This window comes from Oryx dammah, unplaced genomic scaffold (genome assembly GCF_014754425.2).
Source record: "Oryx dammah isolate SB20612 unplaced genomic scaffold, SCBI_Odam_1.1 HiC_scaffold_26, whole genome shotgun sequence".
NCBI lineage: Eukaryota > Metazoa > Chordata > Mammalia > Artiodactyla > Bovidae > Oryx > Oryx dammah.
The window spans coordinates 14,843,491-14,871,469 of record NW_024070210.1 but is presented as its reverse complement, the minus strand read 5'-3'; the positions used below and the strand labels follow the sequence as shown (position 1 = coordinate 14,871,469).

The following is a 27,979-nucleotide window of genomic DNA, read 5'->3' as shown; positions in this document are numbered from 1 at the left end:
TTGCTGGGATGGAACGATAACTACAGGCTCCCTGCCTAAGATCTGTCTGGGTGAGGGCAGAGTACATAAATTTTGAGACAGAGGTGAATGGACCAGTAGCTTCTTAGGGAAGCAGAAGAAGGGTGCCAAGAAGCTGGCAGCAGCCCCTGAGAGGGCCCTGGCAACCATGGACAATGACGAACCTCTTGAGTCTGAGACAAAAGGTGAAAATGCGTCCCATGTCTCACCACTCAGGCCATTCTGGCTGCCTCAAGTGTAATGCCTAGTGACCGTGCAGACCCGGAAGCCCTCTTCCCTCTTCTCCTGGGATCCTATAGATTTGGGATAATGTGTGATGAGTGCAGGGCTGGCCAAACAGGGAGTAAGAGAGTTGCGTGCAATGCTGGGCTAGAACTAGCTCATACCAACTCTGGATGACTTTAATTTTCATTCTGTGAGCTGGTTAATATCATGTTGGTAGTTGGGAATCCGCCATGTTGGGAATATTTACATCACTACATTGGCCAACAAATCAGGATTTTCTTTCTTCTGGGGAGCCAGTTCAACAGTTAGCAACATTCCACTGGTTGGATGGAATTCCAACATTGTGTAATGAAGAAATTAAGACACCATCACTTTTCGATGGCTATGTTTGATGGCTAAGCTGCTGTATGTCTTCTAAGTGTCAGACCACTGCTATTAATATTTCTACCCCTTGTCGCACAGACCTTGACTTACAGACTGGGAAATAAATGTTGGAGATTGGGTCTGTGGACAAGGGCTGAGAAAGACACAGATCTCTGTTGAGCTCATTTGGAACCCACTCTCTTAGAACCTGGGTGGTCAAAACTTGCGACCCCTGCCATGAATGCTCAGCCCACCTAAAAGCGTAGATTGGTTGAGTTCTGACAGGCCACCTGGTGGTGCAACCTGGCTTCCCCAGACCTTTGCATCCTGCTGACATGGCCATGACTAGCCCTACCTTCGTGTGTGGCTTGTAGGAAGGAGCCCAGGGCTGGTTCCAGATCAGAGGCCCAGTGACAGAAAAGTTCCATTTAGCAAGTGCAGGGGACTGGTGTGAGGAAATCCCGGGACTCATGTATTTAATCATAGCAATTAGTCTCAACCCCTCAACCCCAGGGAGATTTGCAAGCTCTTCCTTCTGCGTGGTCATAAATTTGGATTGGAAGGAAGAGAAGCTAGGTCAAATCCTTAGGAATCAAGTTACCCCTCTGGTTCCCTGAGACTGCTTCTGTTCCATTTTATTTTACATTTGACCCAAGTCACCTGCCCTGCCCCTTGCCCTCTGTGCCTGCCAACGAGGAAGCCTCCGCATTCGTATATGTCCTTTCTCTGAACGAGTAAAGCAGACCCTGAACCCCACCCAAGCCATGAAGAAGGAAAAGAGGGAGCAAGTAGTCAGCGTCCAAGGCTGGCCCAACCCAGGGGCTGGGACGGGGGCAAGCCTCCTGGAAACATGATGTGCAGTTAGCACAGGAGGCTGCTTGGTGTCAGCGAAGGGAGGGCTCATAGGGTGAAGGCCCCCTAACAGGGCTGAGGGCACGCTTGAGCCACATAAGGCTGGGGTCAGTGGCTGCAGCCAAGACCCAGGTAGTCGATGAGCGAAACAGAGGGGCAGGAATGCCAGTGCTGGCCTCCATGGGAAAGGCCAATTGATGGCTTTCATTTCCAGAATTAAGGAGCTGAGTTTTTCTTCCAGATGACAGCGACAGTGTGTCTGCACCGCAGAGCAGTAACGAAACACTATACTGTGAGGCTGAAGCCCCTGTGGCTGTTGAGAAAGAGAAACCAGCCCAGGAGAGCTCAGAGACAGATCTTGAGATCGAAGGTGAGTGTAGGCCTTTGAGGGGTGAGGAGTGGCTTGCCTGCCTGCTCAGAAGCTGCAGAAATCAGTCCCTGCCATCGACCCAGGCTCTGCCTGGAGGGACGTGCTGTGGAGGGAATGTGGCTGTGCTCGGCTTTATGCCTCATCCTCCTCAAGACCAGCCTGGGTGTGGCGGTCGCCACTACCCCATGCCCATTGCATCAGCTTGTCGAAAGCTGGACCAATAAAAGGGCAGGGGCTTCTGGTTTTCTGAATGTTTCCACAAGTGGCCTCTATATCACCTTTGTACCAGTTGCAGGAGGTAGGCATTATTTACCTGACTTTTACAGGGGAGGAAACTGAGGTTTAGAAAGACTGTGCGAGTGGCCGAGAAGTCCGCCAGCGTCTGCTGACCCCATGTTCACCCCACCTGGTCCATCCGCCCTCCGTATGCCGTATCCCAGGGGCCCCTGGAGGATTTGGGGCCCGTCTGGCATGCTGGCGACTTTCCTCTTCTCACTGGAGAGTTCTTGTTACCCCATTTTCCTTCAACAAATCCAAGCGTGTCTGGGCAGGGGGAGGGGACTCTGGCTGAGGGTTATTGCAAACATCACCTCTACCCTCTCCTCCCTCCTGGTTCCCCCAAGGAAGGAGGTGCGGAAAAAGGACACAGGAAGCAGAGCCAGAACAATGCTGGCCCCGCCTGATGCGCTGGCCTCAGACTCCCCAGACTGAACTCCTTCTCCTGTGTTCCGGAGCTGGGGGGGGTGCACTGTGATCAGTGGCTGCAGACACTCAAGGGAGGCTGTTCTGCCGAATGCAGCTGTGTGGCTCCCCTGAGCAGTCCCCTCTCCCTCATAGTCAACCTACAACCTCACCCTCAACACAGACCTCCTCCTGCCACCCCCCGGGGGAATCCTGTTGTTCATTTTCTAAATTCTTTCCCACTTCAAGGTTGCTGCTGACGCTGATTGCAACACCCAATTTTACAAGGTCAGAGGGGGGTCAGATAGAAACAATGGACGTTGCGTCCCAGTATCCAGCTTCTATCTCTTTCCCCCTCCCCACACCCATGGCCGGCAAGTGATAACACTGTTGCAAACAGCCTCGAAAATATAACTGTAGTGAATACAGCTAGAAGTGGTCAGCAGACTGCAACAGAGGAGAGTGAGTTCCAAGGACAAAGCTGGGGGTTACCTATCCTGCTTGGGCAAACAGAACCTCTAAGGACTGAACCCCCCACAGTTCTGTGTTGGACAGAAGCTCAGGGCTCAGCTCCTCCAGTTTCTAGCACCGCAGCAGCTGGCACTGAGATACTGAGGATGAGGCAGGAAGTCTCCCATGATGGCCCCTGAGACAGGAGCCCGGGCAGGAATAACAAGCTGGTGGAGAGGCTACAGAAGAGAGAGAAGAGGGACGTTACTTCCGCTCTTCCTGTACAACAGGCTATTTTGCACCCCAAGGGCCATTTGGCAAACTGGAGGTGGGGTGAACGGGCAGATGCTACTTGACTCTCATGGGTAGAGACCAAGAATCTTGCTCAGGGACTTCCCTGGTAGTCCAGTGGTTAAGACTCCACACTCCCTGACCAGGGTTTGATCCCTGGTTGGGAAAGGTCCCGCAAGTTGCATGGCATAGCCAAAAAGAAATGTATGAAGAAAAGCATCGTACTAAATATTTTACATTGCACATAACAGTCCCTCACAGAAGAGAATGATTCAATTCAAAATGTCCATAGTGCTGAAGCTCGAAAAACCCCCTGGTCTACAATCACCTTTAGAAGAAGACCAATTTGTAGCTGTGCCTATAAAATCAACTTGCTTGCAAAGACGTTGTCCTTCCACCAACAAAGCTTTCGTTGTCCATCTTAGAAATGTTTAGGGTGGGTTGGCCAAAGGCCCAGGGATGTGAAGGGAAAACAGATGCTGGCTTATACCCCAGCTTGCCCTGGGAAGCCCTGGATCAGTGGAGCTAGTTCAATGAGGCTATTTTGGTCGTGGGGCATCCAGAATCCAGGGATGCCTGCCGCCCGCTGCCCACTAGCCAAGCTGGTCTAAAGTCCAAGGAACTGAGCCCCCAGCCCCCAAGTGTATTTGTTTCCAATAGATTTGGGGGTCTTTCCATTCTTGCACATACAGAAGCCCATTGCGTCCTACTTGGGCTTTTTCTAGTTGGGAGTTCTCTAAATCTTTTGTAAAACTTTGTGGCTCACATTTTAACAGTGGCAATGAAACTAAAGGCTTCCCAGGTGCACTAGTGGTAAAGAATCCACCTGCCGACGCAGGAGACACAGAGATTTGGGTTCGATCCCTGGGTCGGGACGATGCCCTGGAGGAGGAAATGGCAACCCACTCCAGTGTTCTTGCCTGGAAAATGCCATGGACAGAGGACCTTGGTGGGCTACAGTCCATGGGGTCACAGAAGAAACTAAAACTGCAGTGGAAACTCCCTCAACTGTCAACAAACCACCAGCTTTTTGTCTGGCTGGCCTTTCAAAGGTGTCCCCAGGTGGGCACAGACAGACTCACACATCCTTAAGGTCACCCTTACACACCCTTTCACAGTTGGCCTGGGAAGGTGAGGGTGAAGCACATCATTTCTTCCAGGTAGTTTGGAGTCTAAAGCCAGGGACCTTCTCTCTCACCAAAGAGAGACGTCCCCATGGGGTTTTCTGGAGTCAGAGTCTCCCACCACGGGCTGACCTTCCAGTTGGAGGAACATACACGCATAGGATCAGATCCTCAGGCAGAAAGGACACCAGTCAGAATCGAATGTGGTCTGGGTTAGCAGGAAAATAAGGCAAAGGAAGAAGAGAAACTCCGCTTCTTCCTCTTGCATCTTTTTTTTGTAGATACCGAGAAATTTTTCACCACTGGACAAAAGGAGCTGTACCTGGAGGCCTGCAAACTGGTGGGTGTAGTGCCCGTCTCCTACTTCATCCGGAACATGGAGGAGTCCTACGTGAACCTCAACCACCATGGGCTGGGCCCCAAGGGAACCAAGGCTATTGCTATAGCCCTGGTGGTGAGCATGCCAGTGGGGGCACGTGAAGCCTGGCAGAGGTGGGGGCTTGAGAGGGTGCTGGGCCCAAGAGTCAGAGAGCCCTACTGTGGGACTGAGTTGCCACCTCTTTGCCCACCTTGCCCTAGGTTCTGCATGTTATTGTTTAGTTGCTTAGTCATCTCCAACTCATTTGTGACCCCATGGACTTCATCCTGCCAGGCTTCTCTGTCCACGGGATTTCCCAGCAAGAATACAGGAGTGGGTTGCCACTTTCTTCTCCAGGGGATCTTCCCGATCCAGGGATCAAGCCTTCATTTCCTGCATGGCAGGCCGATTGTTTACCACTGAGCCACCTGGAATCCCAGACTCTGCATCACTATCAGCTATTTCCCCAATAGGCATGGATGCCCGTTAGCTCCTAGGAAGGAGGTTACCAGAGACCCGGACCTTGAAAGTCTGTGCTCTTTCATATCCAGAAAGCAAAGGCACAAGGCTGTGGGCACTGGAAAAGCAACTGATCTGGGCTAGGGCCCGAATGCTAGTGCAAAACACAAGACGAAATATCAGCCGGGCCCCCATTCCGAATCTCACCTTTGAGATAAATGAGTTCACTACTGAGCCATTCCATTCCATGTCTGCCTTTCCCAATATTAGGTGTAATTCTTCAAGATCACACTGCAGAGTGAATCCTGTTTTCCCACAGGAATAATGTTCTCGCTCAGCTTGGCATGAGTGAACAAGGACTTGACCTTGAACTTAATAGATAGTGTTCCATATTTATAATTGATGGTATGAAAAACTGACTCCATCTCAGGAAAACAGACAATGTAACAGGTGTATGTCAGCATTACGCTGTTTGTTCACTTAGGACAGTAAAGAAAAAGTTTGATTTTTTTTTTAAGTACTCATTTTTGAATCTATAACAGCATTTGCACTTAGTGCATGCTCATTAAGAAGTCACTGAACGTGACCCTGGGGAGGAGGAGGGTAGGGAGGGAAGAGCAGAGAAAGAACAAAGCCATCTTGAAATTTATGGAGCGTTGAAAGACTGATTAATGAAGTGTTGGGAATGCACCATTACCTCATGAGCTTCATGGGGAAAAAAAAGGAATATAATGAAATCCACTCAGGACTTGGGCCACTTGACTCTCAGGAACAGCAGTTTCTGTTTAGGGGGCATTTTTCTTCTCTGATTCTCTGTATCACCCATTTGACAATTAATCATTGTGACATTCCCATGGACTGAACTTTTAATTATTACTGATATCTCCGGTACAGTTGAACTTCTCACATGTCGTGCTCTCCCCTGGCTTAGATGAAGAGCGCCCTGATAGGAGGGTCATTTTCATACTTCTTGGGATCTATCCTTCCTCTGCCAATCTACATGCCCCTGGACTTATGGGCTGTGGACCCCCTGCAGAGGAGGGATGGTTTCTGTTTATCCCTGTTTCCTCGGCAGCTGGCACAGAGGGTGACAAATAGATACTCGCCCTTGTGAAATAAACGTGGATGGGCTTGGCGATCGGGTCCACCCGCCGCACCAGGCGCTGTGCTGGCCCCCAAGGACCGGGCCCACCCGCCACACCACGAACCGTGCTGGCCCCCAGGACGACTCTGAAAGTGGCCCTTCAGTCTCAGTTTCTGCTGAATGACACCTAGACTGGGAGGCCCCCTGAGCCATCTCACTTGCCTTTGAGCCCAGCTGAACTTTGCCACCACCACCCCCTCCCTGCAGAGAGCTGAGGCCAGAAGACACTTCCTGAAGGCCCCGGAGGACCTCCCTGCATGGCTGTAATTCACTCTGTGACACTCTCCCTTTGCTTGGGACGAGAGCTCCTACCACATCCTACTTCTCTCACGGCTCTGTGCACTTCGAAAGTGCTCAGATCCAAAGACGAGTCTGTTCTGTCTGCCTTTCTACACAGGGAACGAGGTGGGGAAGGGAAGGATGGAAGTTCTGTTTAGAGCTAACCCCAGTCCCTCTTGCTGCAATGCTAGTCATTTCCACTTGCCTTGTTCTCTGTGGGAATGCAGACTAGCTTGGATGTAGATATTTATTTAAGATTTAGGTTCTAATACGTATCAGTACCAAAGGTGATGGGCGTGGGGAAGAATTGGGAGATTGGCATTGCAATATATACACTATTGACACCATGTATAAAATAGATAACTAATGAGGCCATACTGTATTGCGCAGGGAGCTCTGCTGAATGCTCAGTAGTGACTTACATGGGAAGGAACTCCAAAAAAGAGGGGGTATAGCTGATTCAGTTTGCCCTACAGCACAAACTAACACAACATTGTAAAGCAATTATACTCCCATAAAAATTAATTAGGAAAGGATTTAAGTCCCAGGTCCCTCCAAATAGCCTTGAGGCAACATCCTGTCAGAGAGTCCAGATAAACCTTAAGCCTAAACTAGAAGAGAGGCCTCTGAGCAAGATGGCACAGGAGATGCGTTAGGCTTAAATACCGTTCTTCAATGTATCAGGGAGGCCTGGCATGCTATGGTCCATGGGGTCACAAAGAGTCGGACACGACTGAGCGACTGAACTGAACTGGAAAGCATCACGTTCTCCTTAATCCTGGAGTAGGTCACAGGTCTCTCTCCTCGAGGCTAAATGGTTAAATTCTGTTCCCCTCACCCTTGCGCCTTCCCCTTTGCAGGACTCTGTTGTCCTGTCCCCCTTCTAAATGCCCCCTGGGAATCCCTTGTTGGGGAGGGAGGTGCCCAGAAGAAGCATGTCCTAGCAAAACTTCCCTGGTGGGTCAGTGGTGAAGAATCCACCTGCCAGTGCAGGAGACACGGGCTCGATCCCTGGGTTGAGAAGATCCCCTGGAGTAGGGAAATGGCAACCCACTCGAGTACTCTTGCCTGGGAAATCCCAGGGACAGAGGAGCCTGGTGGGCTGCGGTCCGCCAGGGGTCAAAGGGTCAGACATGACTTAGTGACGAAGCAACAACCAGGAAACAAAACTCATGGGGACGGCGGTTCCCCTGGCTTATTCTCTTGCTAGCCTGCACCTCCATTGGCTCTGACACAGCCAGGACGTTCACGAGGGGTGATGGGTTCTGGGCAAAGGCAGGCAACTGACTCCATCACCATCCATCTTTCTCTCTCTCCCTCCCCTTGTGGTGGCTGAAGTCCAACACAACTGTCCTCACACTGGAGCTGGCGGACAACTGCATCATGAAGGAGGGTATCCTGAGCCTGGTGGAGATGCTGCAGGAAAACTACTACCTGCAGGAGATGGTGCTGTGCCCTGTCCTGCCTGTTCTTACCTCCACACTTAGGGCCTCAGAACCCACTCGAGACAAGCCAGAGAGCCCTCCCCGAGCCCAGCCTCCAGGCTGTCTGCTATCAATCTGGGGGCCCCTCCCCACTAGAAGTGACTTCTCAGAGGAGGGTCCACACCTAAGAGGCTGACCAGGGACTCTGCGTTCCCCATGGGCATAGGAAGCCCTGAGAACATATTTCCATCTGACCTCACAAGTCCCTAAATGGACAAACTTCTTTAGAGTTGCCTTAACGTGAACTTTCTTAAAGAAAATCAAGTCACGAGATAATTTCATAAACTACCATGCATCCAGAGATAGATGATTGTTGATGGCTGGACACCAGCGTGAATGTACTTCAGCCCACTGAGCTGTACCCTTCAAAATGGTTAGGATGGCAAGTGTTGTGTTACATCTATTTTACTACAGTTTTAAAACTCGAAAAAAGAAGGGGAAAAAATGACCAAGATAATGGTGAAGTTATGTAAAGTCCCTCCCACTAGCCTGAATGGACTGTGTCCATTTATACCCCAATTTCTTCTGAGCACAGTAATTCATGCTTCAGGAACCAGTGAAGGGAATTACAATAATTGCTTACTCTTAATTTTGGTTTGCAATTGTTTCATACTAAACCCTCCAAATAGTTATCTTGGGTTTCCAAAAAAAAAAAAGTGCAATGTGCTTATCTAAAATACCAGGGCGAAACTGGGGAGGGTGGGGGGAGTCTTTGAGGTCAGCTTCAGAGAATTGAGACCAGCCTAGGGCCTCACCTTGAAACATCAGAAAAACCAGGGGTCCTCTCCTCCTCCTCTACCACTTTCTCCTCCTCCTCCTTTTAATCTCCCTAACCCTTCCAGTCCTTTGACCTGACACCTGCTCTCTCTACCCTAACCTTATGCCCTTAGGACAGGCCTCAAGTAAGCCCCCAGCCCCCCATCATTGTTAACCAGGGCCCTTTGGTGGGATTTTTACACACAGAAGTGTTCTCTTGCCTTTTAGAATGTTTCCGACAATGATCTCGGCTTGGAGGGGGCCAGAATCCTCTCTGAGTTCCTCCAGAATAACACCTCCTCGCTCCTCAGTCTTCAGCTAGCAGGTGAGCCTGTGAGGGCTTCCCAGGCGGTACTAGTGGTGAAGACTCTGCCTGCCGATACAGGAGACGCAATAGACCCAGGTTCAGTCCCAGAGTGGGGAAGATCCCCTGGAGAAGGAAATGGCAACCCCCTCCAGTATTCTTGCCTGGAGAACTCCATGGGCAGAGGAGCCTGGTGGGCTGCAGTCCCTGGGGTAGCAAAGACTCAGACACCACTGAAGCCACTTAGCGCTCACGCCTGGCGCTTTCTGGTATAAAAGTTTGCGTATTTACTGTTGTCAAGCTCATCAGTCTTGTACGCTTTTGATTTTTGTAGTCTTGCTTGAAAACTGTTTCCTACTTCAGATTTTAAAGTATTTTCTTTTATTTTCTTCAAATATTTTTGTAATTTTTCCCACATAGACTTTCAGTATATCTGGAATTTATTTTTGTTCATGGCCCCAGGTAGAAATCATACATGTTATTTTCACCTGGCTAAAATTCACAGCCAGGTGCCCAGCTTCATTAATTGAATAACTTATCCTTTACTGACTGACTTGAATGGCATGTCAACATATATTAAAGTGTGTGTTAGTCAGTCATGTCTGACTCTTTGCGACCCCATGGACTGCAGCCCACCAGGCTCCTGTGACCATGGGATTCTCCAGGCAAGAATACTGGAGTGGGCTGCTATTCCCTTCTCCACGATTCTTTACCATCTAAGCCACCAGAGATGTCCATCATATATTAAATTGCCATATAAATATAGATTCCTTTCTAGAGTCTCTATCCCACTTCATTTGTCTATTTCTATGTCAACATTGTACCGTTTTAGTATTTGTTTAAAATATTAAAATTATAATATGTTATAATTAGTTGACATTTATAAAATAGATCAAGTATGTAATATTCAATATATTAGTTTTATACTTATATGTTTATATTAGATATTTTAATGTGTTTTGAGCTTCCCCAGTGGCTCTGCAGTGCAAGAATCCACCTGCAATGCAGGAGACAGAGGTTCTGATCCCTGGGTTGAGAACATACCCTGGAGAAGGAAAAGGCAAGCCACTCCAGTATTCCAACCTGGGAAATCCCACTGACAGAACCTGGCAGGCTGCAGTCCATGGGACTGCAAAAGAGTCCTACATGACTTAGCGACTAAACAACAACAATAATGCGTTTAATATTTGAGTGGACAAAGTTTGACCTTTTTCAAAGTAATCTTGGCTATTCCTGGACAGTTTCTCCTGCAGGTGAATTTTAAAATCACTTTGTCAAGTTCTATTAAAAAAACTTATTGGGATGTTGGTTGGAGTTATATTTAATATTCTAGGTTAATTCAGGAAAGAACGGACATATTCAAAATATTGAATAGCTTCATTTAAGAACTTGGTTTCATCAGGTTTTTATTATGTTCTTCAATAAATTATTATAGTTTTATTTCATTATTAGTCATGCATATTTCATATTAGTTTTATGTCTAGGTCTTTATCATTTCATTCTTATGAGAACAGAATGTTTCTTCTACCACTTTTTCTAATTACTTTATTCCTGGTATATATGAGAACTATTAATTTTTGTACGTTGAGCCTATTGTCAATCATTTTATTGAATTATCTTACTAGTTCTGACATTTTGTTAATATTCTTGGATTATTTATGTAGGTGATAATGTCTGCAAACAATGGAAGTTTTTGTCTCTTTGTTCCAATATTTATGGCTCCTGGAGACTTTTTTGGTTGTATTGGCTAAGACCTCTAATATAACATTAATCCAGAAAGTTCTTTGCAAAAATACAAACTTCCCAGCCCTATCCCAGGCTGCTAAGTCAGACTTCTTTAGGGGGAAAGGCTAAGAATCTGTATTTTTCATCTATCTTCCGATTGCTTACAGCCAGTGTAGGACGGGTAACAAATAGTATAAAGACAACAATTTGAGTAACAGATCACAGAAGTTTATACACTGACTAGATTTTCATCTCATTTCATTGCACTGGTGCCAGAAACAACCAAGGAAGTATTTGTGTTTCAGTGGCTTCATTCATTCGTTCATTCAGGATTCACTGAGCACCTGCTATGTGCCAAGCGCTTTTGAGTGCTAGAGATGGTTTATTAAATTCTCAAGGAGAAATTTGGGGATAAGAATTTGTGTTATCTATTCCCCCCAAATCACCAGTGTTTTATCAATGGATTCCTTAGCAGGGCCGGGGCTAGGATAAGACAAGGAAGGCACTCGCCTCAGCCACAGAACTTAAGGGGCAACAAAAAACTCAGTAACCAAGTAAATAACATCTTAAAGCAACATTTTTAAAAGCCAAGATTAATACAAAGATAAGTCCATGGGTGAAGAAAATATCAACACTTTAAATAAACCACAGAATCCCACAGGGACAGATTGGAATGAAGTACAGGGTCAGATCCTGCTTTTATTTAAACTCTGGTTCATCATAGATGTTTTCACATTGATTTGTATTTTAAACTATTAAGCTGTTATTCATACCGATTACCAAGATTTTTGGCGCCTCTGATTTTGCACGCATGGTAAGTGACTCATTCATCTCTCCAGTCCCAACTCTGCTGCTTAGACTTGAATTAGCCTTTTTAGAACATCACAGAGTTTAGGCACAAGGCCAGGGGTTGATGCTATCAGTGGATGCACAGGGCATGGTGTGCCAACTCCTGAAACTCCCTGCACAGTCATGGCAGAGAGAGAAGGGAAGGAGCACCAAAGAGATGGGAATGAGCTGTCTTTCTTCCTGTGTGTTCCTCTGTGCCCGAACACTGCTGTAAGCATTTGCCCAAACCCCCCGCCCATCCAGGCTGCCACGTAACACTGAGCAGAGTTCCACGTGCTACACAGTCCTTGCTGGACTTGCCACCTTTTCTATGCCCGGTTGTTCCAAAGGCAAGAAGCTGGCAGGACTAGATATGGAGGGTTAGGGAGCCTTAGTCTGAAGAGTGTTGTTAATGCCCCCCCTTCACTGCAGGAAATAACTTCAAGGAAGAATCTGCAGAGCTGTTCTGTCAAGCCTTGTCGGTAAGAAGCCAGGGATGCGGGTGCAGCCAGCCCCGTGAGCGATGCCGCGGGGACACGGGTGGCTCTGAGCGTCAGGAAGGAATGAGGCCACTTACCTGGTGTAGGGAGCTGCTGAGTGTTCAGACACCAGTCCTATCAAAAGCCTCAGCAAGTAGTAGGACTGTTTGGATGGTGCTAAATTCTCCTAGCAGTCATCAACAGTTCTACAGGAAATGAACTGTCCTCCATCTAAGAACACTAGCCTACTTAATTTTCAGCAGACACAGGCCCCCATCACAGTGTTCTAAGTGAGGCATTTGCAAAGACAGAGAAGACAAAAATTACCTCTCTCTGCCCTGTTTCTTTCTCTAGAACAATTACAGAATTAAATCACTGGATCTCAGTCACAACCAATTCTGTCATAAGGCAGGCGAGTACCTGGGGCAGATGCTAGGTGAGTCCCGCTGCGAAGGGAGAGGCCCGGAAAAGGGAGGGACGGAGGGTAGGATGGCTAGTCAGAGCTCATCTCCTGTTTCTTTATGTTACTGAAAGTTCTGATTATAGAAAGCAACGTAAACGATACCCCAAATTCATTTTGAACAGAGCAAACATCTGAATGTGGGAAGTAAAAAAACTTCAAAATGATTAGATTAGAATAACATAGAAGTAACTAGTTTCTATGAGAAGTAATACAGAGAGATGACTTCAGGGAGGCTAAAGATTATTAAACAGAAATGGGCACACACTGTAACAAACCAGTGGGCAGAAAGTGCAACAAAAACGATTCATACATTTGACAACAGTAAAGCTGAAAACTTTCAGATGATAAAAGAAATTGTGGGGCAGTGATAGAAGGCAAGCACTAGCTAGGGAGTAGAAATGTAGAACATTTGTAAAATATATAAGATTACTGTTCGGAATACTGACGAAAGGCCCTCTAGCTCAATTAGGCAGTGATAGATACTCCCAGGGGAAAAAAAAAAAAAAACTGGCCAGAGCAAATGGACAGCGACCAAGTGTCCGCACTCTTCAGTAATTAACAACACGCAAAAGAAAACCGCAAACAGATCTCCTTTGTCATCTAGCAGAGCTGTAACAGTTTCCCATCAGAGAATATCAATGGCAGTGAAAACGAACAAAAAAATAGGGACACTCCTCTAGGGACACAAGTCCGCTAGATAAAGGCACTTTGGAGAACAATTTGACTACATTTAGTAATATATATTACGAAGAAGGCGATGGCACCCCACTCCAGTACTCTTGCCTGGAAAATCCTATGGATGGAGGAGCCTGGTGGGCTGCAGTCCATGGGGTCTCGAATAGTTGGACATGACTGAGCCACTTCACTTTCACTTTTCACTTTCATGCATTGGAAAAGGAAATGGCAACCCACTCCAGTGTTCTTAGCTGGAGAATCCCGGGGATGGGGGAGCCTGGTGGGCTGCCATCTATGGGGTCGCAAAGAGTCAGACACGACTGAAGCGACTTAGCAGCAGCAGCAGTAATATATTGGAAATGTATATATTCTATGGTGCAGTTCACCTCTATAGGTGTCTCAGAGAAGGTCTCGTGCATACAGAGAGAGCTGTCCAAGGAGGTTCGTTATAACAAAAGTGTTATAAAAGGAGGGAAAAAAACAAACTAAACATTCACTCCTGGGGAAATGAATAGAACCAGAGAGGACTCCTAGCAGTGGGGACAGAGTGCTGATCTAGACGGGGAGGGGAGAGGAAACCGCCCAGGGAAGGTGGCTGTTTGTTGAAACCTGAATATAAAAGTAGAAACAGCCGTGCTATATAGCTTTCCAGGAAGAAAGCCTGTTTGAGGATCTTGTGACAGTGTGGCTGAGGCACAGGGGACAGGGGAGGAGAATGGAAGGAGGAGAGGTCGTTGAGGTGGTGGGCAGCCCCTCACGTCAGGCTGTTAGAGCCACGACACCCACAGAGCCTGGGTTTCATTCAACACACGGTGTGTCACAAAGGATGTGAGCGTGGGAATGATGAGGGACGGCTGGGAAGCTCAGACCGGCTCCGTGACTCCTGCATCCGAGGAGGACAAGAGGGGAGGAGGGAGGCGTGGTGTTCTAGACCAGGACAGGACCACAGCGTGAGCTCAGCCAGGAGGCTCCTGGAGGGAATGGATTCAGAATATGCTCCGGAAGTAAAGCCAAAAGGACTTGCTGGTGTGAAGAGGGAGGGAAAGGGAGAGATAAAGATAGATTCGTGATTCTTTAGTTTCAGTTCCTCGTGAGATGGAGGTGGTGTTTACTCAGTGGGGGAAACTCAGGGAGTCCCAGTATGGAGGGGCAGGAGTTAGGAGTCAAGGGGTCTGCTTTTGGCCAGGAAGGGCTTTCAATGCCCATTCGATGCCGACACGGATGTCAGGAAGGTGGGTCAGAACAAGTCAGAACTGGAACCATATTTGCGATGTATTTAAAGCTACGGCCACGTGTCCAGATGAGGTTGTCCAGGCGAAGAGTGCAGACAGAGTTGAGTAGGGGGCCATCCTACTGCCCCCAGGGTCACTCCAACATTTTAAGGGGTCACAGAGGAGGAGGAGGAGCTGGAGTGGGAGTGATGGGTCAAATAGCAGGGAAAGTGAGGCACCAAGGAGCCACGTGGTGGGGAGTATTTTCAAGAAGGGGGAGGTGGTCAGCTGGGTGAAGTACTGTTTAGAGGTCAAGTAAGAAGATGGAAAAGTGACCACAGGACTTGCCAGCCTGGAAATAACTACTGAGGGAGTATGCAAACCCAGCTGGAGTGGGCTGAGTTGAAGATGAGACGCAAAGAAGTGAAAATGGCCACGTAAGCAACTCCAGGCGCTCTGCTGAATGTGGCTGGAACAGAGATGGGTGACGTAGAGTCCAGGAAGGTTTGCAAGGGTGGGAAATGCTGACAGGAGGAAGAGAAACAGAAACTGATGGTGGAGAAGGCTGCTGCTGCTCCGACTCTGAGACCCCATAGACGGCAGCCCACCAGGCTCCGCCATCCCCGGGATTCTCCAGGCAAGACCACTGGAGTGGGTTGCCATTTCCTTCTCCAATGCATGAAAGTGAAAAGTGAAAGTGAAGTCGCTCAGTTGTGTCCGACTCTTAGCAACCTCATGGACTGCAGCCCACCAGGCTCCTCCGTCCATGGGATTTTCCAGGCTGCCATTGCCTTCTCCATGATGGAGAAGGAGATAATTATAGGAGCGAAGTCCTTGAAAAGACAGGAGGCGATAGTATCTATAACAAAAATGGAGGGGGAGGCCTGAGAGCAGCAGGGACCCATCATTCACTGAAAAGGGGGGAGCCCAAGAGTGGGTGTGGGGGTCTGTGGGGCTGGGAGACAGCACTTTAGGAGGGTGAAGCTCTCTCACCCCATGGTTGCCGTTGCCTCAGTGAAGCAATGAGGCAAGATCTTCAGCTGGAACTGAAAGGACAGAAGAGCAAAGTGTAAATGAGTTATTGGGTATTTTGAGTCTCCCTTTGAAAACTAATTGTCAAACATTTTAAAATTAAATTTTAAAACAAATTTAAAATGAGACAAACTAACTTCTGTTTTAATATGGTTGTCACCATACTATATATGCAGCTTTTAAAAATTTTTGTGTATTAAAGCCACCAAATATTGGATGATTACTATGTGACAGGCATCATGCTAGGCTCTTTACATCAATCTTTACAAAAAAAAAAAAAAACCTTTGTAAAGGTTAATGTTCCCATGTTATAGATCAGAAAACAGAAGTAAGGGAAGGACAAGTAAGCCAAAGAATCTGCCTCAATGTGGGAGAACCAGGTTTGAGCCCTAGACCGGGAAGATCCCCTGGAGAAGGGCATGGCAACTCACTCCAGTATTCTTGCCTGGAGAATCCCATGGACAGAGGAGCCTGGCAGGCTACAGTCTGTGGGGTCACAAAGAGTCAGACATGACTGAGCGAATCTCTGCCTTCTGTCTAAGGTCACATAGCTAGGAAGTGGTGAGAACAGGATTAAACTTTTAATTTTGTGGTCATTTAAGAGGAGCAGGAGTGCAAGGTATAACTTAAGTAGGGAACATGGCACAAAAGAGGAAAGAAGGGTAGGAAGGGATTGAGGGAGACAGGCAGGGAGAGAATGAAAGCAGGAGGAAAGTTTGTTCTCAATACAACAGAAGGTGGTGTGCATTTTCCTGAAAGTCTGTCCTGGTGGTTGACACAAGGGAAAGACATGATCAGTACAGAGCGCTCTGTCCATAAAAAAATAAAACAGAAAATCACATTTTCCTGGGCCTGAAGGCACTTTAGAGTCTCTTCCCAATAGTGTCCCCAGCACATCCGCCCTCCCCAGATAAAAATGACAATGGCGATGTGTTTAAATAGAATGCTCTCCCAGCCCTATGTAGCCTGTGATCAAAAGCATCTTTAAGTTTTTTTTTTAATTGCAATTTCGGTCCAAACCCAACTTCTAGACAAGCCTGATATCGCCCCACTTCCACCTGGCTGTATCCCTAAAGTTCTCCTGGATGGACATTCTGTGGCCCTCACTGTTCCCGTAGGTCTCCATGAAAATATCACGTGATAGAACTCGCCATGCCCAGCACAGCCTCGCTATGTAAACAACCCCTGTTTCCCATGCTGTCTCTATCTGTGTTAACGACTGTGTAATTTTCCACCAGGTGGATGTTTGTGTTAGGCTTTGCCCCTCCCCTGTGAGTCACAAACCTTACTTTTGTAAGTGATGCCGTGGTAAACATCAGCAAGTGTGTCACTCATCTCACATACTATACGTCTCCCTAGGAAGAGTCTCAGGGGTGATAGTGCCGTGAGATGGAGCAAACAGATTTTAGTAGGAAAATGTCTGTGACCAGACAGTTCAGAGTGTATCCTGTGTTTGCCACCTGCAATGTACGAGTATCTTACTAGGTTGCTGTGGCGTTGGGAATCACCTCGTAATTTTGTGTTTAAATGGATAACTGACAAGTTATTGCCCCAGTGTTCTGCTTTGCATGAGAACTGAGCCCCCCCAATTTCATGGATCTCAGGCTAAGCCGGAGCCTGGGTTCTCCGGGAGGTGGGGACGCTGAGATGACGCCCTCCTCTCCCTCAGCCATCAATGTAGGGCTCCAGTCGCTGGATCTGAGCTGGAACCACCTCTACATCCGGGGAGTGGTGGCCTTGTGCAGTGGTCTCCGGGTAAGCCTGCGGGAGCGGAGCCAGGGTTGAGCCCGGGTGAGGATGGCCAGGCCCTCCATCCACCATCTTGAACCCCTTCACCATTGAGGACGGTGATCTGAGACCTCCTCAGGCACTCTTCACAGTCAGTCTGCCTCCCACAACTCCTGAACGCATGACCTTCGTTAGTGCAAATCCCTCCCAGGGAAACTCACCCTACTGGGGCCTCCTACGCACCTCTGGGGGTAACTTCAAAGGGGCAGTTTAACTCAGGGCGGAGGGGATGACCTTCACCCAAAGATAATGCGCTCTGAGACCCTGAGCCCAGCTGGGAGGGATCTGGAAAGATCTGGCCATCTCTCTCCAGGGAACCACTGAGTACTCTGTCTGGAAGTCAGCCGGGGTCAACAATGGGGGCCCGTTGGCTGGGTGAGTTGCCTGCAGCCTTGATGCTGGCGCTGTTTTCCCTTCTCCCTGCAGTCTAATGTGTCGCTGAAGAAACTCGACCTCTCCATGAACAGCTTTGGGAACGAGGGGGCTGCAGCCCTAGGGGAGGTCCTCAGACTCAACAGCTACCTGACCTACCTAGACCTCAGCAGCAACAACATCACCAACGACGGGCTCTCCAAAATCAGCAGAGCCCTGGAGCTGAATGAGAGCCTCAAAGTTCTGAAGGTAGTCTTCACCTGGGCTGGGGGCAGGACAGCTTGTGTGTACATGTGTGTGCCTCCATGTGTGTGTAACTGCATATCTGTGTGTGTCCGCACCCATGCGTGTGTGCGTCAGCAGGTGTGCGTCTGTGTCTGTGTCCCTGTGTCTCTGTGTGTGCATGCACGTGTGTATCTGGGGGGGGAGGGGGGGAGCAGGAGTGGGTTGGGATGTTGCTGGAGAATAAAATCTACATTCTTGGCTGGCTTTATTCTGTAAACTCAGTGTCACACCCTCCACTCTCACCTGGCACAGGGTAGCAGTTTGTCTCTTAACTGGTTTTCCTTTCTCCCATCTGGGTCTCCTCCAGGTTTTTTTCTTCACCAAGTGGCTTTCGGGATCTCAATTCCCCAACCAGGGATTGAACCCGGGCCCGGGGAGTGAAAGCACCAAGTCCTAACCGCTAGACTGCCAGGGAATCCCCTCCTCCAGTTTTTCTCCGCACTGCAGCCAGAGTGTGCCTTTTGAGTGTAAATCTGGCTTCTAACCCCACCCCTACCTACTCTTCTCCAGCTTGAACCCCACATCCCCCAGGGCCTCCTTCGCTCAAACCCGGTTCTCTCCCCCAGTGTGCTTCAAGTTTACCCTCCCCCCACTCCTATGCTCCAGCCAATGCCGCAGGGTCTTTTTTTTTTTTGGCTGCCCTGGGTCTCCACTACAGTGCGCAGGCTTCTCACTGCAGTGGCTTCTGTTGGTGCAGAGCACAGGCTCTAGGCACACGGGCTTCAGTAGCTGTGGTGCAAGGGTCTAGGAGCTCCATGACATGTGGGGTCATCCCGGACCAGGGATCAAACCCGCACCCCCTACCTTGGCAGGCAGCTTCTTAACCATGGGCTTCCCTGGTAGCTCAGCTGGTAAAGAATCCACCCGCAATGCAGGAAACCCTGGTTCGATCCCTGGGTAGGGAAGATCCCCTGGAGAAGGGATAGGCTACCCACTCCAGTATTCTTGGGCTTCCCTGGTGGCCCAGCTGGTAAAAAAAACCGCCTGCAGTGTGGGAGACCTGGGTTAGATCCCTGGGTCGGGAAGATCCCCTGGAGAAGGGAAAGGCTACCCACTCCAGTAGTCTGGCCTGGAGAATTCCATGGACTGTATGGGCCATGGGGTTGCTAAGAGTCCTGAGCGACTTTCACTTTCACTTCTTAACCACTGGACCACAAGGGGAGACTGCAGGAGCTTTTTCATCTCCCTTCCTGCAGGACCTTGCCCACGCCACTTCCTCAGCCCACAGTGCTCCCCAGACTGGCCTCAGTTGCTGGTCTGCCTCGGAACACAGTGGGAGCCCCAGTTCCCTAGGGACCCCCGGGGAACCCTCAAATCCTGTTTACCCCTTCTCCCAGAACTCCCCAGAGTTCCTCTTTATATTCTCATTCTGAGTGACTTGTCTGTCACCCACTAGCATGAGAGCTTCCTGAGGACAAAGACGTATTCGGGTTTGGCCATTGTTATATTCCCTGTACCTAGCAGAGTCCTGGGTGGTTTACTCACTAAGTCGTGTCCAACTCTTGTGATCCCACGGACTGTAGCCCACCACGCTCCTCTGTCCATGGGATGCCCAATGAATATTTATTAAGTAAATGAATGAATATGTATTTCATTTTAAATTAATTTGCTTATAGATGCTAATTTATAACAGAGAAGCTCCTGGGAAGTTGGCAATTGATGAGAAATGAGGCCTTATATTAACAGGTCCCCTTTCTGGGGCTCCTACCTTGAGCCAGGTTCTGTTTAAGTGATTTGTCTCCTTATTCCTTGCCCAGCCCCACCAAGTGGGCTCCAGTAGCCCCACTTGTCAGATGAGAAGACTGAGGCTGTGTGACTTGTCAGCTAGCAAGAGGCAGAGGGAAGTCAGCTCTGCCTGGCTTTCTACTGCAGTTCCAACTCCCGCAAGATATGTGGGTGACTCGGGGGGACCACAGACATGGGAGTGCTGGTGAAGAAGAACAGGAGTTAGGAGTCAGTGAAGACGAGCTGCCATCCGAGGGGGCAGTCGCCCTAGAGCTGTTGCGGTGACAAGAGGGAGTCAGGTTCTGACCAGTGGAAGTAGCTTGGGGATGGCAGACCATCCAGGTGGCCGCCTAGTGACTGGGGAAGCTGAGAGGCTGGCCTGCCTGGATGGGCACCGAGTGTGATTCAGACAGGAAGGACGGACTCATCCCCCAAGGACTCAGCCTTGGGGGCCAATGAAGCCAAGGAAAGTTCAGAGAATCTGACTTCTAAAAGACTAAAAAGCTACCTCAGCAAAATGGCCACGAAGATTTTTTTTCTGGTTAGTGAAATATAGATGATTTTAACATTTTTTGCTACTGCTTTTAAATTTTTTCTACAATGACCAAATATTTTCATTTTAGATCCTTGTCGTGCTTGTCTGTGTTTAACCCAGTGACTGGCATGTTGCAGGACCCCAGTCAATGTTTGTTGGATGGATGGATGGATGAGCAGTGAGATGGACAAGTGGATGGATGACAGACAGACAGGGAAATGGGTGCTTACAGAGAAATCTGGAAGACATAGACTGTGGTTTGACAGGAATGTATGGAAGCCGTGCTCTGAACCAGCCTTTTTTGCCCCCGTCTCTGCCTCCTTCTGCCTTGCCCTTCCTCCCACAGCTTTTCCTGAACCCCATAAGTATGGATGGCGCTGTGTTACTTATCCTGTCCATCAAGAGGAACCCCAAATCCAGGATGGAGGATATTGACATTTCTGTAAGTCATCTGATGGTTCGCTCACACTCAGGGAGCCTGCCAGTTACCATGGCCACCGCGCCAGATGCCAACAGCTCTGGCCCTCAAGGCCTATGTGCTCCAGGAGATGAAAAAAAAAAAACACTCCTTCTGGCATACAATTCTGCCCTCCTCCAGGGGTCCTTTCCATTGGAGTAGCCAGTCGGTCAGTAACATCATGGTATAAAATTATTTGCCCAATCTTGGGAACCTGGGACCTGCACCCCCAAGAGTGGGCCTGAGGGCAGAGATGAGGAACACCAGAATCAAAGGTGGGGGACCCCAGAACAGACCTGTCTGCAGTCAGCTTTGTCGATGGATGGCTCTGGGCCTTAGAATGCTTCCACAATCACAGGATTTTTAGAATCTGAGTATGAAAACACATCCAAATCTGTGTTTTCATTTCATGACTCAGCCTACTCTAATCAGAGAAGTATTTGAGTGTAAAAAAAAAAAAACTTGATGGGAGGCGGGAAGCTTGAGGAGGTGACTCCACTCTGCGGGTACTCTGTCCTGAATCATCCCAGAGGTGGGAGCTGCTGCCAACAATATCCTATACTTGTCGACCAGTTTATACTCTGTGTTGTTGTTTTTTTTTAAGCCCCAAAGCCATTTTATAGGCGCCAACTCGTTTAGTTCTACTCTGGGAGGTAGGTAGAATGTATTCATGACCTAGGGATGCCAAGGCAAAGTATACGAAGCAAGTGATTCAAGTGATAGAAATGTCTTGTCTCACTGTCCTGGAGGCCAGAAGTTCAAGGTCAAGGTGTTGGTCAGGTCGGTTCCTCCAGAGGACTGTGAGAAAGAATCTGCTCCCTGCTTCTCTTCTAGCTCCTGGTAGTTTGCAGGCAATCTTTGCTGTTCCTTGGCTTGTAGAAACCTCACCCTGGATCTCTGCCTTCAGCCTCAGATGTCACTCTCCCTGTGCGCACGTCTGTCTCTGTATCCCAGTGTTCCCTTCTTACAGGGACACCAGTCATGTGGGGTTAGGGCCCACCCTAGTGACCTCATTTTTAACTTGATCATCTGCAAAGATCTTATTTCTCAATAAGGTCATATTCACAGGTACTGGGGTTTAGGATTTCAGCATCTTTTTTGCGGAGGATATGATTCAACCCATGACCAGTTCAGTTCAGTTCAGTCGCTCAGTCGTGTCCGACTCTTTGCGACCCCATGAATCGCAGCACACCAGGCCTCCCTGTCCATCACCAACTCCCGGAGTAACTCCAGTAGCTTCAGCTCTGAAGACCAACACTGGGGTAGAAATGGGCTTTTCGGGGCCTTTGGGGACCAGTCGTGTAACCGCACAGCTGTGCCTATCTGTCACCCACAGACACCAGGCTCACCTTCTGAGTGCAGAGTGAGATGACAGGAGGTGACAGGCCACCAGCACCCAGCTAGGACACCTGATCCAGATCACGTGGGAAGCTCACAAGCCAAACCACCAGCTCTAGCGAAGGAGAGCCGTCCCGGTCTAGGGGCAACACTGCAGAACGAGCCAGAAAAAACAACACGCGGCTTTGCTTGGGGGGATCCCGCAGGTCTGGGAGATGGCATGACGGCAGCGCCCGCCACCCGACGGGTCCCCTCTCTCCCTGCTGCAGAATGTGCTGGTGTCCGAGCAGTTCGTGAAAATACTGGATGGTGTGTGCGCCATCCACCCCCAGCTGGACGTGATATACAAGTCAGTACAAGCCCTCTCGGCCAAGAAAACCCTCTTCACATGGACGAACCCCGTGAAACTGATCCAGGTGAGCCCTGCTTCCCTCTAAGAGCCCCCAGGGGCCCCTGGAGAGAGCTAACCTTTCGCTCAGCTCCCAGAATTTCTCCTCCCCCAGAGCTGCGGTCCTGTCTGACAAGGGACTTCTCAGCTGCAGGATATGCCCTCTGGCTTTCAGATCCATCAGCAATGCTTCCTGACTCCCAGAGGAAAGGAAGTGCTTGAAACTGGCTAAAGTGGGAGGGGCGTAGAACAGGATGGTTTCTGCCAGCTAGGCTCCTCCATTGCAACCAGAGACAAATCACTATAGTGCTCTGTGCCTCAGTCTCTTCACCTGTAAAATGGGCATAATAATAGTACCCACCCCAGCAGGGCTGCTGTGAAGGTTAAATTCTATACTCCACATGACGGACTTAGAACAATGCCTGGCGTGTGACCAGCACACAATTCACAGAGGCTCTTTCCAATAGCTGGTAAGGATGCAAAGACATCCTGTGCTCAGCATGGGTATTTGGTAGCTTCAACTAATGAGAAATCCGTAAGTCTTTTGTATCTAGAGGTCACCTGCTCCTGGCTCCAGTCTTAAATTGTGTCTGGCAGTCGGAGGAAAAAGATGTAACAGGGGCAATAAAACTCAGAGTGTTAGAGCTGGAAGGGATGTTATAGCTCCTCTGGTCCAATGACCTCACAGAGCAGTGACTGCCCAGGCCTGGGGTTTTCACTGCCGGCTCTGCCCTGGACATGCAGGCAAGGGGGGTGCTGCTGGGGGCCGGACTGTTACCACCTGGGGCAGCAGGAGCTGGGAGGGTGCCCTGCAAAGGCAGTTCCGCATGGCATGTGCCACTGGACCTCTGTGCCTTGATTTCAGAACCAAACAGGAGAGCTCTTGCATGAAAATTCTCACTGTAGGAAAAGTTCTAGAAAGCAAAGCAGTATCAAGTATCTTTATATCTTTATGAGTGAATCGATGTCAGGTGAACAGAGGAGAAATTTGTTTTGCAAGAAGAGTGGGAATGGAGTTATCTGGTGCGAAGTGCCCTTGCTCCTTGTTTTAAAACAATATAGAAAAGGAATCCCAGAGGAGAGACCCAACCACACATACAATGTAAGCTGTAGGCCTTCCCCTCAGGGGCCCAGCAGTCTGGCTGGGAAGATGGGATAGACACAGTCATTTCCAATAGAAAATGTCAGATGATAAATAATAAACAAGCGACCAAGGTAGCAAGTATCAGTACAATCCAAACTAGAGGTCACTGCAGGACTGGGCAAACAGGAAAGGATGCTTCCTGGCAGAGGCGGGTTGGGGCAAGGGCCCTGACACGCAGAAAGGGAGCAGGTGAGCCCCAGAGGGAGGGGCGGAGGGAGGGGGACTCCCACCAGCAAGGGAGCAGACAGGGAGTCGCTTGCAGTGTGTCTGGAGCGGTGGGAACAGAACCACCTGGCTCTGATCTCACAGGGAAGCCTGGGAACCAAGGCTGCAAAGGGAGGCTGGGGCTGGACGTGGCCGTCCTCAGACTGTAGGCTCAGAGCTGGGTTTGAAGTCAGGGAGCAGGGAGCCAGGGAGAGTTGTTGAGTAGAGGGTGTGATATGAATCCAGCAGGACTGAGAGAGAGTATTTTTGGCAACAGGGAGAGAAAAGAACTGAAGGAGGTAAATATGAATATGAGAATGGGAAAATCAATGAGGACGCGCTTGCAGTATTCTAGATATAGAACGGTAACTTGGGTGAAAATGACGATGGGAGTGGAGATACCCTTACGGAGCATCTCCAGGACTTGGTGAGTGGTTGTGTCTGCGTGCTTGTGTGTATGTGTGTGTGTGTGTGTATGTGTTGGGAGAAGAAAGACCTGTGGGAAGAGGAGAGAGGTGAAGATAACTCCAAATTTCAAGCCCAATGGACTAAAAGAATGATGGTAATGTTGCCAGCAATAGGGAAGTCCAGTGGGGAAAAGAAGCTGCCCCCTGCCCCCTCTTCCCACTCTGACTTCATCCCTCCCATCTCCCCGCCCACCATTTCAGCCCCACTGGATCTCTCCCCATTGCTTCTTGCATCCCTTAAAGTCAGCTCTGGGTCCCTCTGCCTGGAACACTGCTCCTCCTGCCCTCTGGGTCTCACCCTCTCCTCCACACTCCCTTGGTCTGCACTTGAGTGTCCCTTCCTCGGGCAGCCCTTCTCAGGTTCCCTGGTCAAGAGTCAATGCCCTTGACACACACTGCCACAGCCTTCTGCCTCACCCTTTCACCACAAGACTGAACTCCAGGGCAGGAGCTATGTTGGGTCTTGCCAAAAGCACCTCCCAAAGTGACAGGCCCATCCGCCAGTCAAGGCTCTTAGTTGCGGACCACAGAATCCACTCCACTAGGTTAAGCAAAGAGGAATCGATTATCAGAAAGGGACCCCAGAGACATGAGAGGGCTGAAGAAAAGCCTCCACGCTTAGATTCCAGAAGACACCCAACCAGGAATTGCCTGTGGAATTAGGAAGCCACCCCCCCCAGCTGCCAAAGCACTCAGGTCACACATGCATCTCACCAAAGGGCTTGGTGAGACCATCTCGTTCCTACCTGTAGCCTCAAGGGGGCTTGGGGAAGGCCGGTCTTTGGTTTTCCAGCCTCTGTAACACATTATAGAGGTGGGTAAGAAGGAACTAGAGTGGGTGTAGCTACTGCAGCCCTCAGTAGCAGGGATCACAGAATCCAGCTGACTCAGGCTCGCTTCAGACGTGTTGGATTGAGGTGTCAGTGGGGTTCAGCATGGACTAGCGAGCAGCTGCTGGGGATGTGGAATTGGAGATGAGGGTCCGGGATTCACCCTGGGGTGGGGTGGGGGTCAGCGGAGTACAGCAGAGAGGGAGGTGCAGGGAGAGGAGAGCAGGGACGTGGGAGTGATCCCCGAGGAATTCCTCTGTGAGCAAGGGAGTCTGCAGAAATACCTGTCGGCACATCTGCCTTTGGGCTTTTGAGAGTCAGAAGGAAAGAGAAACCAGAAGATATTAAAAAGGAACCAAAAGAACATTTAATGATACTGGAAAGGAGCTCACAATATATTAATACAGTGCATTTTATTAAACAGTATGTACGGTAGAAAGATGTTAGATAGATAGGCAGGCAGATGAAAAAAATGTACATCAAGATGTTACCTCTGGGCGGTGGGATTGGACTATGGGTGATTTTTCATTTTCTTCTATTTATCTAAAATTACCTTAAAATGTGGGTAGCTACTATCTTTGAATGGAAAACAATGACATATCATTTTAAAAATACTCTAACACAGTACGTCTCCATATGAGGATATTTGGATGAAATAATGAGAATCCTATGAATTCCAGGAGCCTGTTCTGCCCATCCCATTACATGGTTCTGGTTTGGTCTCTGGGTCTCTGAGCTGACAACAGCCCTCTCACATCCACAGAGCACCGTCTCCGCTAGTCTTAGCAGGGGCGACCTCGAAACTAAATAACGTACATGTATATGATTACCGCCCTATTCCCTCCACGCTGTGGGAGCTTAACAGCCTCGGCAACAACCCTTCCACCCTTGGGATGTGCACCGGCAGGACAGCCTGCTCAGTGTGGGTGGGACAGACACATGGGAAGCATCACGTGCGGTTCTGCCGGGCCTCGGTCTGGGCAGGTGGGGGTTGGAGGTGGGGCGGGGGACAGGGGTGGGGGTTCGTACAGATGTTACAAGGCTCCTGGTGTCTCCTGCTTCTCCCAGAGCTACGCAGACCAAAACAAAATCTCCGTCCTGGACTTCTTCAGGAGCCTGAACCCTAGGGGAGAGATGACGATGCCTGTGGGCGAGTTCCGGAAAGCCATGATACAGGTAGGTGGATGCCTCGTGGCCGCAGGCACTGGGTGTGCGTGTGTGCACGGTGTGTGACAGACAGAGACACACACAAGCATTTCACAGAGCTTCCCCGTTGGCTGTGAGAAGCCAGCTGATCCACCTCCTCTATCGAGACCCAGAGGGACAGCTAAGCCTCCCTCCATCACCCCCTGACGTCATTCTCTACTGTATGGCTGGGTGCCACTGGTGACCCAAGATGCTGCCCAAAGATACTCGTTCTTCATCTTCAAGGTCTTTCTCCCCATTGCATTTGGCTCCTGGGCAGATTTTACAAAGGAGTAGGATAAGAGACCACATCCCAGTGCCCCAGTATTTTACCTTAGGCTGTATCATCTTGGCCGAAATCCCACACCTGCACGTGTAGGATAAGATGGAGGTTCTGAGGAACCCCTGAAATGCAAGCGTGAACAGGTCTGGCTTCCGAATACCCCTAGGAAGGATGGGCCCTGCAAGAAGAGGATTCTGTGGGGGTCCAGAGAGGGGATAGGACCCTCGGAGCTGGGCCTGTGGTGAACAGGGCTGGCTAGACTCGGTACCAGGGAGGTAAGGATCAACTTCCCATGCTGCAAAGTCACCGCGGCCCACTCCACCTGGACTCCCACCTCCTTCCCCGCCAGGGCCTTCCAGATTGAAAAGAAAGGCTTGGTGGTCTGGGCAGTGACACCCAGGTGTCGGGGGGCACTTCTTCCCGCCCTGCAGGGTGTGTGAGTTCAGCTCCCTCAGATCTCTCAGTTGCCAGCTGTGGGCCCAAGGGGAGTGAGTGAAGCACTGTGGTGTGTGTGCGTGTGTGTGTGTGTGTGTGTGATGGGGAGATCGGGAGCGGGGAGCAAGAGCTCCACTGACCTTGCATGTTCTGTCCATCTCCTCAGCAGAACAAGGTCCCCATAAACCGGTACCAAGTCAGGGAGCTGATAAAGAAGCTGGGCGAGAAGACAGACATGGTGGACTTCAGGTCAGCCTGGCCCCGCTGCCCAGACCCCTCTGGGCTGCCCCTCTGGCCCCCGGAAGGCCCGCAGTTCCGTCTAAGGTACCCTGGCTCCAGGGGCCATGCTGGAGCGATGGGGACACACGGAGCAGAGGGCGAGGCCCTGGGGTGGGGACGGGGTGTCAGACACACAGACGAGAGGACAGAGGTGCCCTGGGGAACCGCGGGTCATTCGACTCTGCTGGAGCATAGGCAGCCAGGCAGGTGAGATCTCCTTGAAGAGACCAACAAGGACCTTGACAATGGTCATAACAGTGACCAACATCCATGAGCCCTTACCAAGCACCAAGTACTCCACCAGTCAGCAGACAGGCGCCCGGATTCTCACAGCACCCAGTGGACACTAGTGTGCCCCCCACCCTACTCTGAGGGATGAAACGGAGCTTCAGTGGAGGAAGGCATGGAGCCAAGGGCTCGCAGCCAGGAAGGGGCAGCTGCGGCCTTAGGACCGAGGTCTGCGTGGTCCGGGCACCTGCTTCCCTGTGCCAGGCCTCCGGGCTGAGGCTGCAGGACGCGCTGGTCTGCACATGGCCCTGCAGCTGCGTGTCTGGAGGAAACCCTAAGGAGACTGCCGGAGGAGGCCCCTGTCTGACCCTGCCCCACGGCCCTCCCCCACGACCTCTGTCCCTGCCTCTGTCCGTGTTCCTCATGCCTGGAGGAGCCGCTGCCACTGCTGTAATTCGGCTCTAA

At 49.8% G+C, this 27,979-nt stretch overlaps 1 protein-coding gene across 1 annotated transcript; it reads left to right on the top strand.

Annotated features, from left to right (window-relative positions):
• The first annotated feature begins 166 nt into the window (after nucleotides 1-166).
• Nucleotides 167-27,979, top strand: LRRC74A (leucine rich repeat containing 74A). The gene is made up of 14 exons (XM_040227576.1): nucleotides 167-203; nucleotides 1,700-1,828; nucleotides 4,656-4,828; nucleotides 7,953-8,060; nucleotides 9,083-9,179; nucleotides 12,144-12,193; nucleotides 12,545-12,626; nucleotides 17,241-17,326; nucleotides 17,786-17,980; nucleotides 20,623-20,718; nucleotides 22,341-22,487; nucleotides 26,173-26,280; nucleotides 27,174-27,331; nucleotides 27,679-27,979. The coding sequence occupies exons 1-14, from the start codon at nucleotides 167-169 to the stop codon at nucleotides 27,977-27,979; spliced, it is 1,767 nt and encodes a 588-aa protein (XP_040083510.1).

What these genes read in the sequence shown, in the direction of transcription:
- LRRC74A (XM_040227576.1), top strand. Translation starts at nt 167, where the DNA reads ATGGACAATGACGAACCTCTTGAGTCTGAGACAAAAG. An exon ending in GACAGATCTTGAGATCGAAG is followed by an intron (nt 1,829 to 4,655) that starts GTGAGTGTAGGC and finishes TTTTTTTTGTAG; the next exon opens with ATACCGAGAAATTTTTCACC. An exon ending in TCCGGAAAGCCATGATACAG is followed by an intron (nt 26,281 to 27,173) that starts GTAGGTGGATGC and finishes CCATCTCCTCAG; the next exon opens with CAGAACAAGGTCCCCATAAA.